The 12,967-nt window shown below is 42.0% G+C and overlaps 1 protein-coding gene across 1 annotated transcript in view; it reads right to left on the bottom strand.

The window, feature by feature from the left end:
• PPP2R5C (protein phosphatase 2 regulatory subunit B'gamma) overlaps positions 1–12,702 on the bottom strand; it is a 75,650-nt gene extending 62,948 nt beyond the window's left edge. Inside the window, exons 1-2 of the mRNA XM_085225646.1 lie at positions 12,524–12,702; positions 11,135–11,200 (exon numbers count right to left, since the gene is read on the bottom strand). Of these exons, the coding sequence (XP_085081772.1) occupies positions 11,135–11,200; positions 12,524–12,550 (93 nt within the window). The 5' untranslated portion in view covers positions 12,551–12,702. The remainder of the gene's footprint in view (positions 1–11,134; positions 11,201–12,523) is intronic.
• Between the last annotated feature and the right edge of the window lie 265 nt (positions 12,703–12,967).

The raw sequence follows: 12,967 nt of genomic DNA, 5'->3' as shown, positions 1-12,967 counted from the left end.
CCATCACACACCAGAGAGCTGCCAGAGCAGCTTACAGCTCTTGGTTATGTGAAGGCTATACTATGCAGCAACGACTGACAACTTCTCCAAGTGGCACTACAATGTACTAAATACTATACTCACCTCCAAAACTGGTACATGACCAGCCTTTGCATAGAAGGGCATCTGAAGAAATTATGTCAATTTAGGCAGCACATTTCAGCAATCTCAGCCATCCCACCTTTTATTTTCTGCATTAGAAAGCTGCAAGCCTAATGAGAACAACTCAGACTACTTCACTTTTTAAAAAGATACAGTGCTCCTTAGTTCTGAATGAAGACCCATGCTCAGCTTCCTCCCCCAGTAACCAAACTATTTCAGAAAATCACAATTCCTGAGGAAAGCTGACAGACATTTGGCTACGAAGAACAATTTAATTATTTGATAGTAGAACAGTCAATTTACAGATACACTTTTATCAATTCTTTCAGTAATTAGAGTGCGAAATACCCGTTCTTACCCTTGCTTTGACAAACTGCTCTCTCTACCCAAATTTATAGTCACATTCAACTCAAAGTGGTTGATAAACCCAAAAATGTGTACAAATTACTCTGAAATACCGTCATACTGAGAAGAGTTTATGTAGATCATAATTTAAAAACAACCTCCAGATTTTCTGATCATTTTAGCTTTTAAAGCTGGAGCTTCTCTTATTTTGATGAATATTAAGACTATCATGACAAGTGTAATTCTGACTTCTAACTCCTGCTTTTAGAAATTGAGAAAACAGAGCTTATGCTCCTCAGGTCCCATGAATAGGCTTGACATGAATTCAAAAAAGGAAGTAGTTACTTGCCAGTAACAAGAGCTCAAGATGGATAGTCCTTGCATCCCTCCTTCCCTTGTGTCACAAAACAGCTAAGGTCAGCAGGGCCCCTGGGGTCCACCTGCTCCAGCTCCTGCTCAAGCAGGGACACCCAGAGCAGGGTGCACAGGACACATCCAGGCTGTTCTTGAAGATCTCCAAGAGATTCCACAGCCTCTCCGGCAGCCTGTGCCAGAACTTCATTATCCACACAGCACAGAAGTGCTGCTTGATGGTCAGATGGATCCTCCTGTGGTTCAGTTGGTGCACACTCCTCTTACCTTTGCACCAGGCACCACAGAAAAGAGTCTGGGCCTGTCCTCTTTGCATCGCCCTCATCCACGTTTTAAAATACATTTATGAGACCCCACCTCCCCAGCCTTCTCCAGACTGAGCAATCCCAGCACTCTCAGCCTCCCCTCACAGGAGAAGTGTTCCAGTCTTTGCAAACATATCAAACAACTGTCAGGCAGACGTCCTCACGTATGAAGAATGAAGTACATTACTGTTTTAACAACACTGCTTTGAACATGGTTTGATCCTTCTGAGCACCTGACACAGGTGCATATTGACCAAAGCAAAACACTACAACCGTGATCAGATGAAAAGAACCAAGTGGACAAAGCACATCTCCAGTTACAGCCAGTTTTTAAATTAACTGATCATCACCCAGCAGCCCACGTGGTAACTTCAGACAGTCACCTAAGAGAAGAGAGCTGGAGAGAACCGGGAGCAGGAACAAGGGTGCACCTGTGTCCCATGTCAACAAGTCTCTCCAGAAGACTCAAGACATATTCCCTCACTGACAGTCCCTCACACCGCCAATACTCAAGCTTTTTTACCAAATAAGCAACCAGAAAAATTTGGTCTGACCTCACTTTTCAAAGAACAGTCACTAATAATCAAATTAGACCAGATCATACAAAGCCTCATGGCTCCACAAAACCCAAAAGGTTTCCAAGCCAAACTCAGAAGAAAGCAGCAAGCTTTCATACTTAGTTGTAAGATAAAGTGGTCAGAGAAGGGGAAGAATTTGAAGATGATGATGGATGCATCTGCCAATCAAGATTTAAACAACTGAATGACTTAAATATTAGTGACAAAAAGAGACCACCTCCTAAGCACAGGGCAAGAGATATTCTGTCTCCCTGCCTGAAGATAACACAGAACTAGGCAACATCCTGTATGGTGTTCCTTGATACATACCTGGTTAGCACTAGCCTGCAAATGTATCCCCTCTATTGAGTAACATAATTGAATTCAAGTTTAAATAGTCATATGACCCAACCCAGCATGAAACAGCAAGCTCCATACCAGGAAGAATCTTTATGAGAAGCCTAGAATGCAAGGTTTACCTACTGAAACTTCTGTATCAGTTATCAAATGATTAAAACTTCCTGTGAAATGCAGGTACTTAAGGTAAAAAGCAGAACACTCTTGATAAAAATCAAGATCCTGAACCTGAGATAGAAGGAAAATGCTTCTATAATGCAGATTTAATCCTTTTCTTCTTTTTTCATTTTGGTACAATAAGTAGCCCCATGCACTTACCCTTCATTAGGATAAGCAGAGGCGTGATCTACAGCATCCAGAAGAACCCATTTCTTGCCAAACAAGCCTCAAAAAGGGCTTTAAAAGCTCTCTGGATTACAGATGAAATAAACTTACACTGAATCTGAAATACAGTTTACTGAAACTAAACAAGGAACTGCAAAAAAACATGAAAGACATTTACAACTTCATTTTCAAAAATCTGTGAGCATCCAATTTGCAATTAAAATAATCAGGCTAAGAGATAGATGCCAAATAGATGATCAGTGTAATTAAGCTGAGTCTAAGCTTAATTTAGTCTTGAGATGAGAACTAAAATCAAAGATCAAGAAGTCAAAATAGGTGGAGAATAGCTGAAATCTAAATACCATTCAGATTTTCCTCTCTGAATAACTTCAAAGCAGCATGAAAATCTCTAAACATTCCAAGCATCTCAAACTGCCTCAGAGCTCTCTCCTTTGCAAGTCTTCATTTACTACTCTACATTGAAGCTGGAAACAAGGTCAGGCCACATCTGACACACGGCCCAGCAGCAAGCAACTCAATAATTATACCCAAAACATACCTGCAAGAGTCAGGCCAGTGGCATAGGATTAGCAGCTGGCATTGAGGAAGAAGTATCAAAATTTCCCCAGAAATTTGACTGCAGTCAAAATTCCAGATGTTCTACCATCCTATAGTCACATCTCCCAGGTCTCCTAGATCAAGCAATTTCTGTGTATCAATTCACCAGTCTTAATAAAAAACACTGAACTGATACATTGAAACTGAGAATGCATGAGGTTTTTTTTTTTTTAAACAGTAACTGCTTGGCAATAGCAACAGTTCTCACTCTAAACTCCACACAGAACAACTGAGCTCCTTCCTCCCAGTGTAGGATTCCTCCAGCAGGATACACTGCTGCTCACTGCTGTCGCACCTTCAGATATACAGTCATCAGTATGCTATTTTGAAGCTAAAGCATATGGGTAAATAACTGCAGTGAACAATTGTTCTACGTAATACTCTCACTATCATTAGTGTGTGTAATGTGTGCTGTCCTCATTCCTTCAGGCTAGCTTCTACAAATCCTCAGGGTACTCCGTTATTCTCCATTGAGGAAACAAAGCATTGGTTCCCTGCCTACTTTTGACTAAACCTGCATTTTTTTTTTAGAGCCTTTTAATTAAGTGGTAGTCTTCTCTTGGGCATCAGTACATATTCTGAGACTGGAGTGAATGACAGTCCACGACCACAATTATGCATTTCCATGTGGCACATCCTGAAACACTTCATGATTACCTTGAGATTTTTCTCAAGTTGAAGATCAAAATGCTTTCCAACAGGACGTTAGAAGAAACTTGTTGTCATAGTAATAAAGGTAGCGCTCAGAGCTATTAAGACAGTCTGCAATAATTAAAATTCATGCCCACAGCTGGCAAGGCATTTGATATGGAGCAACTAGGTATGACCTTAGACTTCATTATCTCCAATCTGCAGAGACTCGCTGCAAACCACATGAATCTCAACATATGTTCTTAATCACCTAGACAAATAAAAAGGGACATTGCTCCTTCAACAAAGCAGTTAAAGAAAAGCAAGGAAACAACACACTTCAGGGCACCATTTTCAATAGCGAACAGTTCTGAAGTTTTGATTTAATTGAAGATTTATACCAGTGTCATTATTGTTCACTAGTTTCATCAGCTCAAGAACATTTGGACAGGCAACTTCAGAGGAGCCTCTAAAGACTGTGCTTTTGGTGCTGGCAGCTTTAGTTGGTCTCTAACAGACTGCGTTTCGATTTCTACTGTTTTTCCTTAAAAGGATTATTACCAGAATAATGCCTGGACTGCCCTGCTAAAACAATCCTTGCACCTGTCCTTCCAGCAAGTATGCTCATTACTCCTAAAAAATCTCTCAGTAGTCAGGGGGTACAGGATCACAGAATTGTAGGGGTTGGAAGGGACCTCTAGAGATCATCGAGACCAACCCCCCTGCCAAAGCAGGTTCCCTACACCAGGTCGCACAGGTAGGCGTCCAGGCGAGACTTGAATATCTCCAGAGAAGGAGACTCCACAACCCCCTGGGCAGCCTGTTCCAGTGCTCCGTCACCCTCACCGTGAAGAAGTTCTTACGCACATTCATGCGAAACTTCCTATGCTGCAGCTTATGTCCGTTTCCCCTCGTCCTGTCTCCACGTACCACTGAAAAGAGACTGGCCTCACCGCTATGGCCGCCACACCTCAGATATTTATAAACCTGGATCAGGTCCCCTCTCAGTCTTCTTTTCTCAAGGCTAAACAGACCCAGTTCACTTAGCCTTTCTTCATAGGGGAGATGCTCCAGGCCCTTTACCATCTCTGTGGCCCTCCACTGGACTCTTTCCAAGAGATCCCTATCTTTTTTGTACTGGGGAGCCCAGAACTGGACACAGTGCAATGATTGTATCAGCTTGTTTTTATTTGCTAAGATGGCAAGAGCTGCACCATAAAGCTTTGAGGATCCACGGTATCATATTGATAAAGATTACTATTCAACTGGGTAGTGACAAAGTTTATACATTTCAGCATATCAATAAGCATTCACTGAGTTACACTGAGGTGCCCACTTAGGAACTGTGATTCTGCATGTATACACTGCAGCATTACTGCTAGCTGCTCTTGATGAATAACCCTGGAGTGTCACTAGTGCTTCATCGCACCTAACATGAAATTTGTTGACTGGCCTCTGTGACTGGGAAGTTCCCCACAAACAGTGAGTCTTCACACTCAGTGCACTGCAGCAGGTTTTTACACACAAATCATTTTAAAGGAATGATCCACAACTTTGCTGAAACTCTCTTGCCTTTCTTGCACACATTTATTTTTCAAAACAAAGTCTTGCTTGTATTCCCTGTTAGATGCTTACATACAGCTCAAATTTGATCTTCTAAGGACTTGTATCATCCTAGTTTTGTTGCAATACTCTTGCCTTGCAACACATCAAACTAATGCTGACAATTGCAAAAGGTGTCTTAGCTCACTGAACTGCAACCTTCAGATTCTTGCATTCTAACTTGACATCCATAGCTAAGTATCAGTAATAGGCATTTGTTTCTGTTTCCTCCTTCTTAACCTGATTTTTTAACTAACTTACTGCCTTTGTTTTTGGTCAGTGATCAGACCTGCAGTCTGAGGTTGCAGAGGAACTCAACTTTGGCAATAGCAATGGGATGCCCATCAGCTCAGACTAGGCTCGCTCATGCTGGCTTGTCTCTGCTGAAACACCACCAGCGAGCACTTGGTGCTCTGCAAGCATAAGCAGCGAGGAAATATTTGTTTCTTAATGCATTTTCTATAATGAAACTTCAAAGAAACAAATGGCCCAGAAAAGTCAATCTTGTTATCTGCAACCATCAGATAATTTGATTAAAAACAGATAAGGCCCTAAGTATTATTTCAGAACATCTATAAAAAAATATAGAGATGAAGAATCTGAATAAATGAAGGCCTGGTTTAAATTACATTAATTCTCAATTTCAAATCTTAATTTCTCTTTCAGTGACTTTCAACTTAAAAAAAAAAAACAACCCTAAAGAAACAACATACTTTTGTTTGTTTTCCTTCAAACCTGAGGGCTCTCTCCCCACAAACATATTCACACTACACACACACACACACAAACCACACAAATCCATTTGCGTTAAAACCCAAACCTCTGTAGTCTGCAGTAAATTCTAAGTAAAGCTGCTGATGAGCTAAAGCTACTGTATACACACATATATAATGCTTTCCCAGTGGTGTCTGTAATCTTGTGTTCTTGAATCTGTTTATAAATAATTTCTCAGCCCACAAACTCATACTGAAACTTCACTAAGATATCAATACATTTGGAAATAGGAACTGAGAAAAGTTTTTAAAAAATTGCAAGGCTGCTTTAACAGCAACAGAGAGTGCATCTTCCCAGGTTTTGTTTTAACGTTAGGACACTTCTTCACATCACCTCTGCTAAGATATCTACACCACATAACTAACGTCACTTCTACTTCTCCCCTTTTCTACATATTATTTTTAGGGAAATGAGTAAACTAACTGAAAAGTGATTGCTAAGAGATGGTGGTAGGGCAGAGGCACGGATCAGTACTTAACAAGGCGACTTTGTTGTTTTTTTGTTTTTTTTTTTCCAATTTCAAATTGGTTTCTACAGTGGTTATCACCTAACATTTACAACACACGCTGTCAATAAATCAAGCCATTTCTTGCATGGAAAGGGAACTGGCCAATAGTTTATATTTTATTACATTTTGTATGAAAAAAATAGAAAAAAAGAGTACAAAGAAACCAAGCAGGACAGCACATCAAAACAATGATACAATACTACACACACATGCATTACTCAAACTACATTAGCTTTCTGTTTGCCAGCAGACAAACTTGAAGACAGAATTATGATTTATGTTCCTCATTTTTCAAAGTCACCAAGCCAATATTCTGTTAACCAAAAGTAGCTTTTCCCTGTTACAAACTATGAGTATCCAGATAAAGAAATGAATAAAACCATGAGTTCAGAAGGTTTCATGCCTTCTCAAGCGAGTACATTAGATCAAGAAGCTCTCACTCTGTCACCTGTTACTGTGCTGTACGAAGGGTCACCAGCTTATTCCTGAACCTTCCATCTCCCAGGTGAAACCCCAGCCACCTGTCGTCCCAGACCATTCCAGTGCAATCAGTTCAATTTCAACACCAAGCAGAGAGCAAAACTATGATCCAGACAGCGATCCATCTGCAGGTTGAATGTACTCCAGCTCAGGCACGTTAAGTATTAGAATCACTCCTGGTGCTTGCGATTTTGCAGCTACAGCCAACACCAATGTCAACCAACCTGTGTTCCCTGTAGCAGTAGATAGCATCAGTAAGAAGTGCAAGTTTTAGCACATACATTCCCACAGGCCAAATACAGAAATAAGAGTCTATGTGGTTCAGATCTTAACTTTCTTTCCTGTGGTTTGTACCTGAGAACTATTAATACAGTATTGTAAGAAACACTTGAGTTTTTTGAAATTAAAAAAAAGTTAGGTTTTTGCTACACAGAGGCAATGATAACATCTCCTGACAATCACTTACTACTCCTTCTAGAGAAACTCATACTGAAAGTAACAAGAGGCCAACCTGAAAGATTTGTAACAACCCAGCTACAGGCTGACACAGAACCAGAACTACCATGATAGTAAAACAACAGAGAGAAGACCTGTTTCTTTGCACTCACATGCAGCTGACCCTACATTACTGCTGTTAAAACTCACAAGACGACCTCCACACAATTGTATGGAACAGAGCTCTGTAATAAAGCTTATTACAGAAAGCTGTAGGAAAGAAATATCTGTAAAGGCCAGTTTCATCACAGGGAATACATCACAAGTTACTCAGTGCTGGGATAATCACTACCCACACCTGGACATTTCTCTTCATTGTGTGTTCTGACTATAGCCTTTGGTCATTAGTAAACAAATCCCAGACTATTTCACCAGAATAAGCTTCCATCCCTTCAGAGTGCAACCACGCATAACAGGTTGTCTTTATTCCCAACCTGAAGACACAAATACTCTGGACTAGTTACTGAAGTATAAAGTTATTCCTAGCGGAATAGATTCAACAGTTCTGGCAATGATTTACCCTAATTCATATTTACTAAAAGGCAAAAAGATAAAGTCAGACACAATCATATTAGCTTTTCTCTCAAATGTTCAAAAAGTGAACAATATGTAAGACTGGGAACTGGACTAACTGCTTTTGGTTACAAACACACACGGTACCCCCTCCACCCCTACATGTACTGTACAGTTCTGGTAGCTCCAGTATTACAGAACAGAAGGACAATCTAAAATATGGAAGTCCTCCCACCTAGGTGAGTTTAAACAGGCCTTGGAAAAAAAAATGACAAATTTTGATAATATTAAAAAAAGTCAGTTAAATCACTAATAATATGAAAACAATTTTATACAACGTCCAGTTAGGCAATGTTCTAAGCCACATTAAAGGCTTAAAGAAAGGATGAAAAATTACACATTTAATCTATAATCTATAACTGAAACTATTTTCTGGTATAGCAGCTACTAACTACACAGAATACCAAGCAACGTGGATCTCTGGTCTTATTTAGCATGACTTTTTGTATTACAGCAAGTAACCAAGGCACAGGTAATAGGAGAAGAAATCAACTTTTGTTTTTTTCTCCTTAAGTCTGTTTGGGGGGAACACTGGAAACAAATAAATGGGCAAGATGGATCTTGTTTTCAAATACAATGACAATGGAATCCTTTGATACGTAAATAAAAAAGTATTTATTTCAGTAGGTCACTTGCACACTGCAGCTACTGTAGAGCTTCTATACATACTTGAGTCTTTTTGTAAAATTCAGCAGAAGTACACAAGTACCAGCTTAAGTTCTTTACGTCCCCCTTCAGCAACTGGATGCCTACCAGTAAAGCCTGGTGTGATTTCAAATCACTTCTCAGAATTGCTGGGTAGCTCCACTCAACCAAAATCTCATCACCCTGACCACAAGACAGAATAAGCACTCATTTATTCCTATAGACTATTGAGACTCATTTATATCTTCATCTACAGAAGTCCAAGGCATAATGAATTTAGCTAAGTGTTAGAAATTTAGTTAAGTGTTTATAAATAAAGTATTTGTGGGACGCTGCTACTTGTGCTGTCCCCTGTTCTTCATACAGCAGACAGTTTCTAGTCTTTACTATCTGCCATTTGCATTAAATTCATACCCATTAAATACAATTTTGCTGAAAAATAAGACATGAACCTGTATATTTCTAAACCTAGAGTCCAGAACAGTATCTTTAAAGAGCCATGTTAAAACACTGGTACAAGGAAACACTAGGACAACCTCTGTTACAGAAAAAATCCTAAAAAAGCCCATACCAATAGTATATTCCACAGCATTGCTATATTTGCTGTTCTTCACTATGCTAAGGAATAGTTTCCCTTCTGCACATCTAAGCGTCAGCTAACATACACTTTGGTTACAGCCAGCCACATTAGAATGCAAACTTCATATTACTACTTGTGTGCAATTATTCTATTAATTAAGTTAATGAGTGAGGCACTGAGGTGCTCAAAACTGTCTGGAGGCTAACCAATGCCCACTGGGAATGACAATCACAGTATATGCACCAGTCACAATCTCAGCAGTATATGGGTCCCTTTCCCACTCCGCCCCCACTCACAAGATAACAAAGCATCATCACAGACTTAAGCAAACTGTTCTTTCACATTGGGAAGGCCAGCTGAAACAGAAAAATGCATGAACATATTGTCCTGTTGAGCTTAATCTCTTTCTTTTTTAATATTCAAAATATGGAAAAGTTTTATCTGCAAATACAGAAGGAAAGAAATCTAGACAGGCATTTTCAGTTAACATTGAAATCACACTACCAGCTCCTGTGGCAGCTTTACATGCTGTCCTTGAAGGACCAAGAAAATCAGTTCTGGTCTCAGCAGCATATCATTCAGAAACACGAGAAAATGAGTTATCAACCAATATATAGCAAAGGTACCATTAATCACAATTCTTACAATTGCACAGGAACCAAGATTAAAGTCAAGTAATACTCTTCTTTTTAATGCCATAGCAATATACCATAACTACAGAACACATCATGTTCATTTGCACTGTTATGAACATTTACATCCTGCTACTGTCCTGATCTCATTCCAAGTGTTTTCTCTCCTAGTAGCCAAGAAATCAGCTCCTTCCACAGAAATTTAACTGAACTTGCAAAAAAAAAAAAAATTAAGTCTACAAGTTTTAATGGTTGTATCATCTGATGTCAGTAGCATGTATCTTTCTGCACAATAAATGAAAACTAATTTGCAACAGAAGGAACAGACTTCTGCAAGACAAACACTTCCCTCTCCTCCTGTCGTTGTCCCCCCCCCATACACCAGTAATCACGTGGGGGATGGAAAAAGTGGTAAAGCTGGATGAGCATCAGGACATGCAGTCTAGAGGATGAAATATACATAAACTTCTCAGCGCAGCATTTTACACTCAGGCTGGTATTAACACTGTAAAGTAAATAAACACTGGATTTTCAAATGAAGGAAATCTAATAACTCTGGGCTTTCAGATTAATGTGAGAGAATGGGAGCGTGTCATGAGTTAACTGAGTCCTTTCAAATAACTGCACCTTGCTGGTGGACAAAACAAGCAGCAATACAGAAAGAAAAAAATACTGTAACAACAACTGAAAAGTCAATTAAAAAAAAGCAATACTCCAATGTATACCTATACACAGAAATTAGATACAAAAACAATCTGGCAGCCTTTGATGAAGCATAAGGTCTCCTGATAAGATACTGACAACTGGCATAGTGATATCAAGAGTTTTTGAGAAAAGAGCTCCAGAAATCACAGAGAATGATAAAAACCACAATGAGCTGCTAGAAGACAAGTCCCAAACCTCACAACAAGACTAAAAACAAGACAGATGTACTCCTCACAACCAAAGAGGAAACAGATGAATGGTTAAGACCATAGAAGCACACAGTCTCTCAGTCTGTGACATAAAATTAACTTCCTCAAAAGCATCTTCTCTTAAAGCACTTCTTAATCAAAGACCAGCTCAGTAGTTCCAGAACCACTTTTCTCACAGTCACCCATCACAACAAAACTATAACCATCTAGAAAAATTCCAAATGTTTTTCAGAAGTATTCAGAAATTTGCCTGGAAAGACTACATGCTTTAGTAATACTTACTTCATGTTCTTGGTTTTCTTGTCCATCTTTGCCACTTTTTCCACTTTTGCCCGATTTTGCAGGTTCCTGAAAAAAATTTCAATCTCAGTTATGTTAGCTAGATTTTAAAGTTGAGATATTCTTTTTTTATTCAACTAGGAGTATTAAAATTGATGGGACCAGCAATTATATTGTTTTACTGGAAAACCTTAATACTAAACTATCATTCTCTACAGAGTTGCTTTTTCTCCACCTTCAGGAATGTTTTAGAGTTATATTTATGTCTCAAAATTCACCAATGAGGTAATCAGATATAGGCTTTTATTATTTAGCTTATAATGGACAAAGAATGCAATAGATTAGAATCATATTTAAGAATTTCACCTTGCTGTCTTTGGGCTTTAGCCTCAGGAGTATTTACACTTAGTTCCGCCTTGAAAAAGAAATTCTTGGAATATACATTTTATACTTCATTACAGTATCTGTTCTAGATGGTCTATGCATGTAGTTTTAAAGCAGGCCCACTGCTCAGATTCTCCACTCCCTGCGCTGTACCTGCAGCTTTAATCCATCCACAGCCTCTTTGTGAGAGTTGCTTTTCTAAGAAAAGCAAAGTTTGAACGCATTCAGTACAACCAGTGGCAAGGATATCGGGGGAAAAAAGTTAAAACCCAAAAGCAACGTGAGTCACAACACGCATCTAACTTTAAAACATTACTGAATATTCTCCCCTCGTTCCCACGACGGCTAATCACCTATCACAGAGTGCAACCCAATTAGCTTCACGTTGGATTTACAACTTTTCTGATACTTCCACTTGCAGGAGCCCCTTCCGCGGCTGACAAAACAACCGCTCCCGGTCACCGGGGCGAAGCTACATCCACTTCAGCCCATTCTCAGGGAGAGGGGACGGGAAGGCCCCGCTGAGCTCTCATAGCGATTCCCCCAGGCACAAATTCAGCCTGCAGCCGGCCCGGGACGGCCCCCTCCCCCCCGCACACCCGGAGCCGCCTCTCCCCGCTCACTCTTCCGCCAGCTCCGCTCAGCGCACGCTTCCATCCCCTCCCTCCTCACTCCCCCGCACGCCAAACCCACGGCCTCTCCCCTTCCCCCGGCCGGCCCCGAGCCCCGCAGACCGGGACTCCGGGGCGAGGCGAGGCCGGGACCCCCCCGCCACCACAGCAGCAGCCCCGGGCTAGGCCCCGCAGGGGGACCGCCCCCTCCCCAGCGCCCGGAGGCGGGCAGCGCGGCCGTGCACGGTGGCGTGCGGGAGAGCCGCGTTCCCCCCAGCGGCACGGAGCTCCCCGGAGCCCCTCACTCTGCCCCGGGCCGCTCCTCCCCGCGGGGCCTCTGCACCCCCACAACCTCCCCACGGAGCCCGACCTCCCCCCCCTCCACTCCCCGCCTCACTTTCTCCTTCTTGTTTTTATTCGGCATGGCCTCTTCGGGCGCCGCGGCCGGACGCGTGCAACCCCCGGCGGCCCCGCTCGGCGCTGCGCCCGCCCCGCGCTGCCGCTCCCCCCCCCCGGCTCCGGCGGCGGCGGCGGCCTCGGCCTTCCGCCCGCCCCCTTCCTCCGCCGCCGCCCGCGGAGAGAGAGCAGCCGCCCGCCCATTGGCTGTCTGCGTCACGTGAGCGGCAGCTCCGTAGCGTCACCTGGTGGGCGGGGCGCGCGGTGTTCTCCCGCCTCCTGTCACGGTGCGGAGCGGTGGTTGTCTGGGTTGCGGCCTGGGGGTGGACTGCTAGAGCGTGCTTCGTTCCGTGTGCCGTTCCCGCCGTTCCCCTGAGGGAAGCGACCTAAGGACTGTGCCTCAGCCCGGGGCTCGTTGGGGCCCTCTGGAGCTCATCTCTTTGCT

Source organism: Meleagris gallopavo, chromosome 5 (assembly GCF_905368555.1).
Source record: "Meleagris gallopavo chromosome 5, MGAL_WU_HG_1.1, whole genome shotgun sequence".
Taxonomy (NCBI): domain Eukaryota; kingdom Metazoa; phylum Chordata; class Aves; order Galliformes; family Phasianidae; genus Meleagris; species Meleagris gallopavo.
The sequence above is the reverse complement of the archived record's forward strand: the minus strand, read 5'-3'. Positions and strand labels throughout refer to the sequence as shown.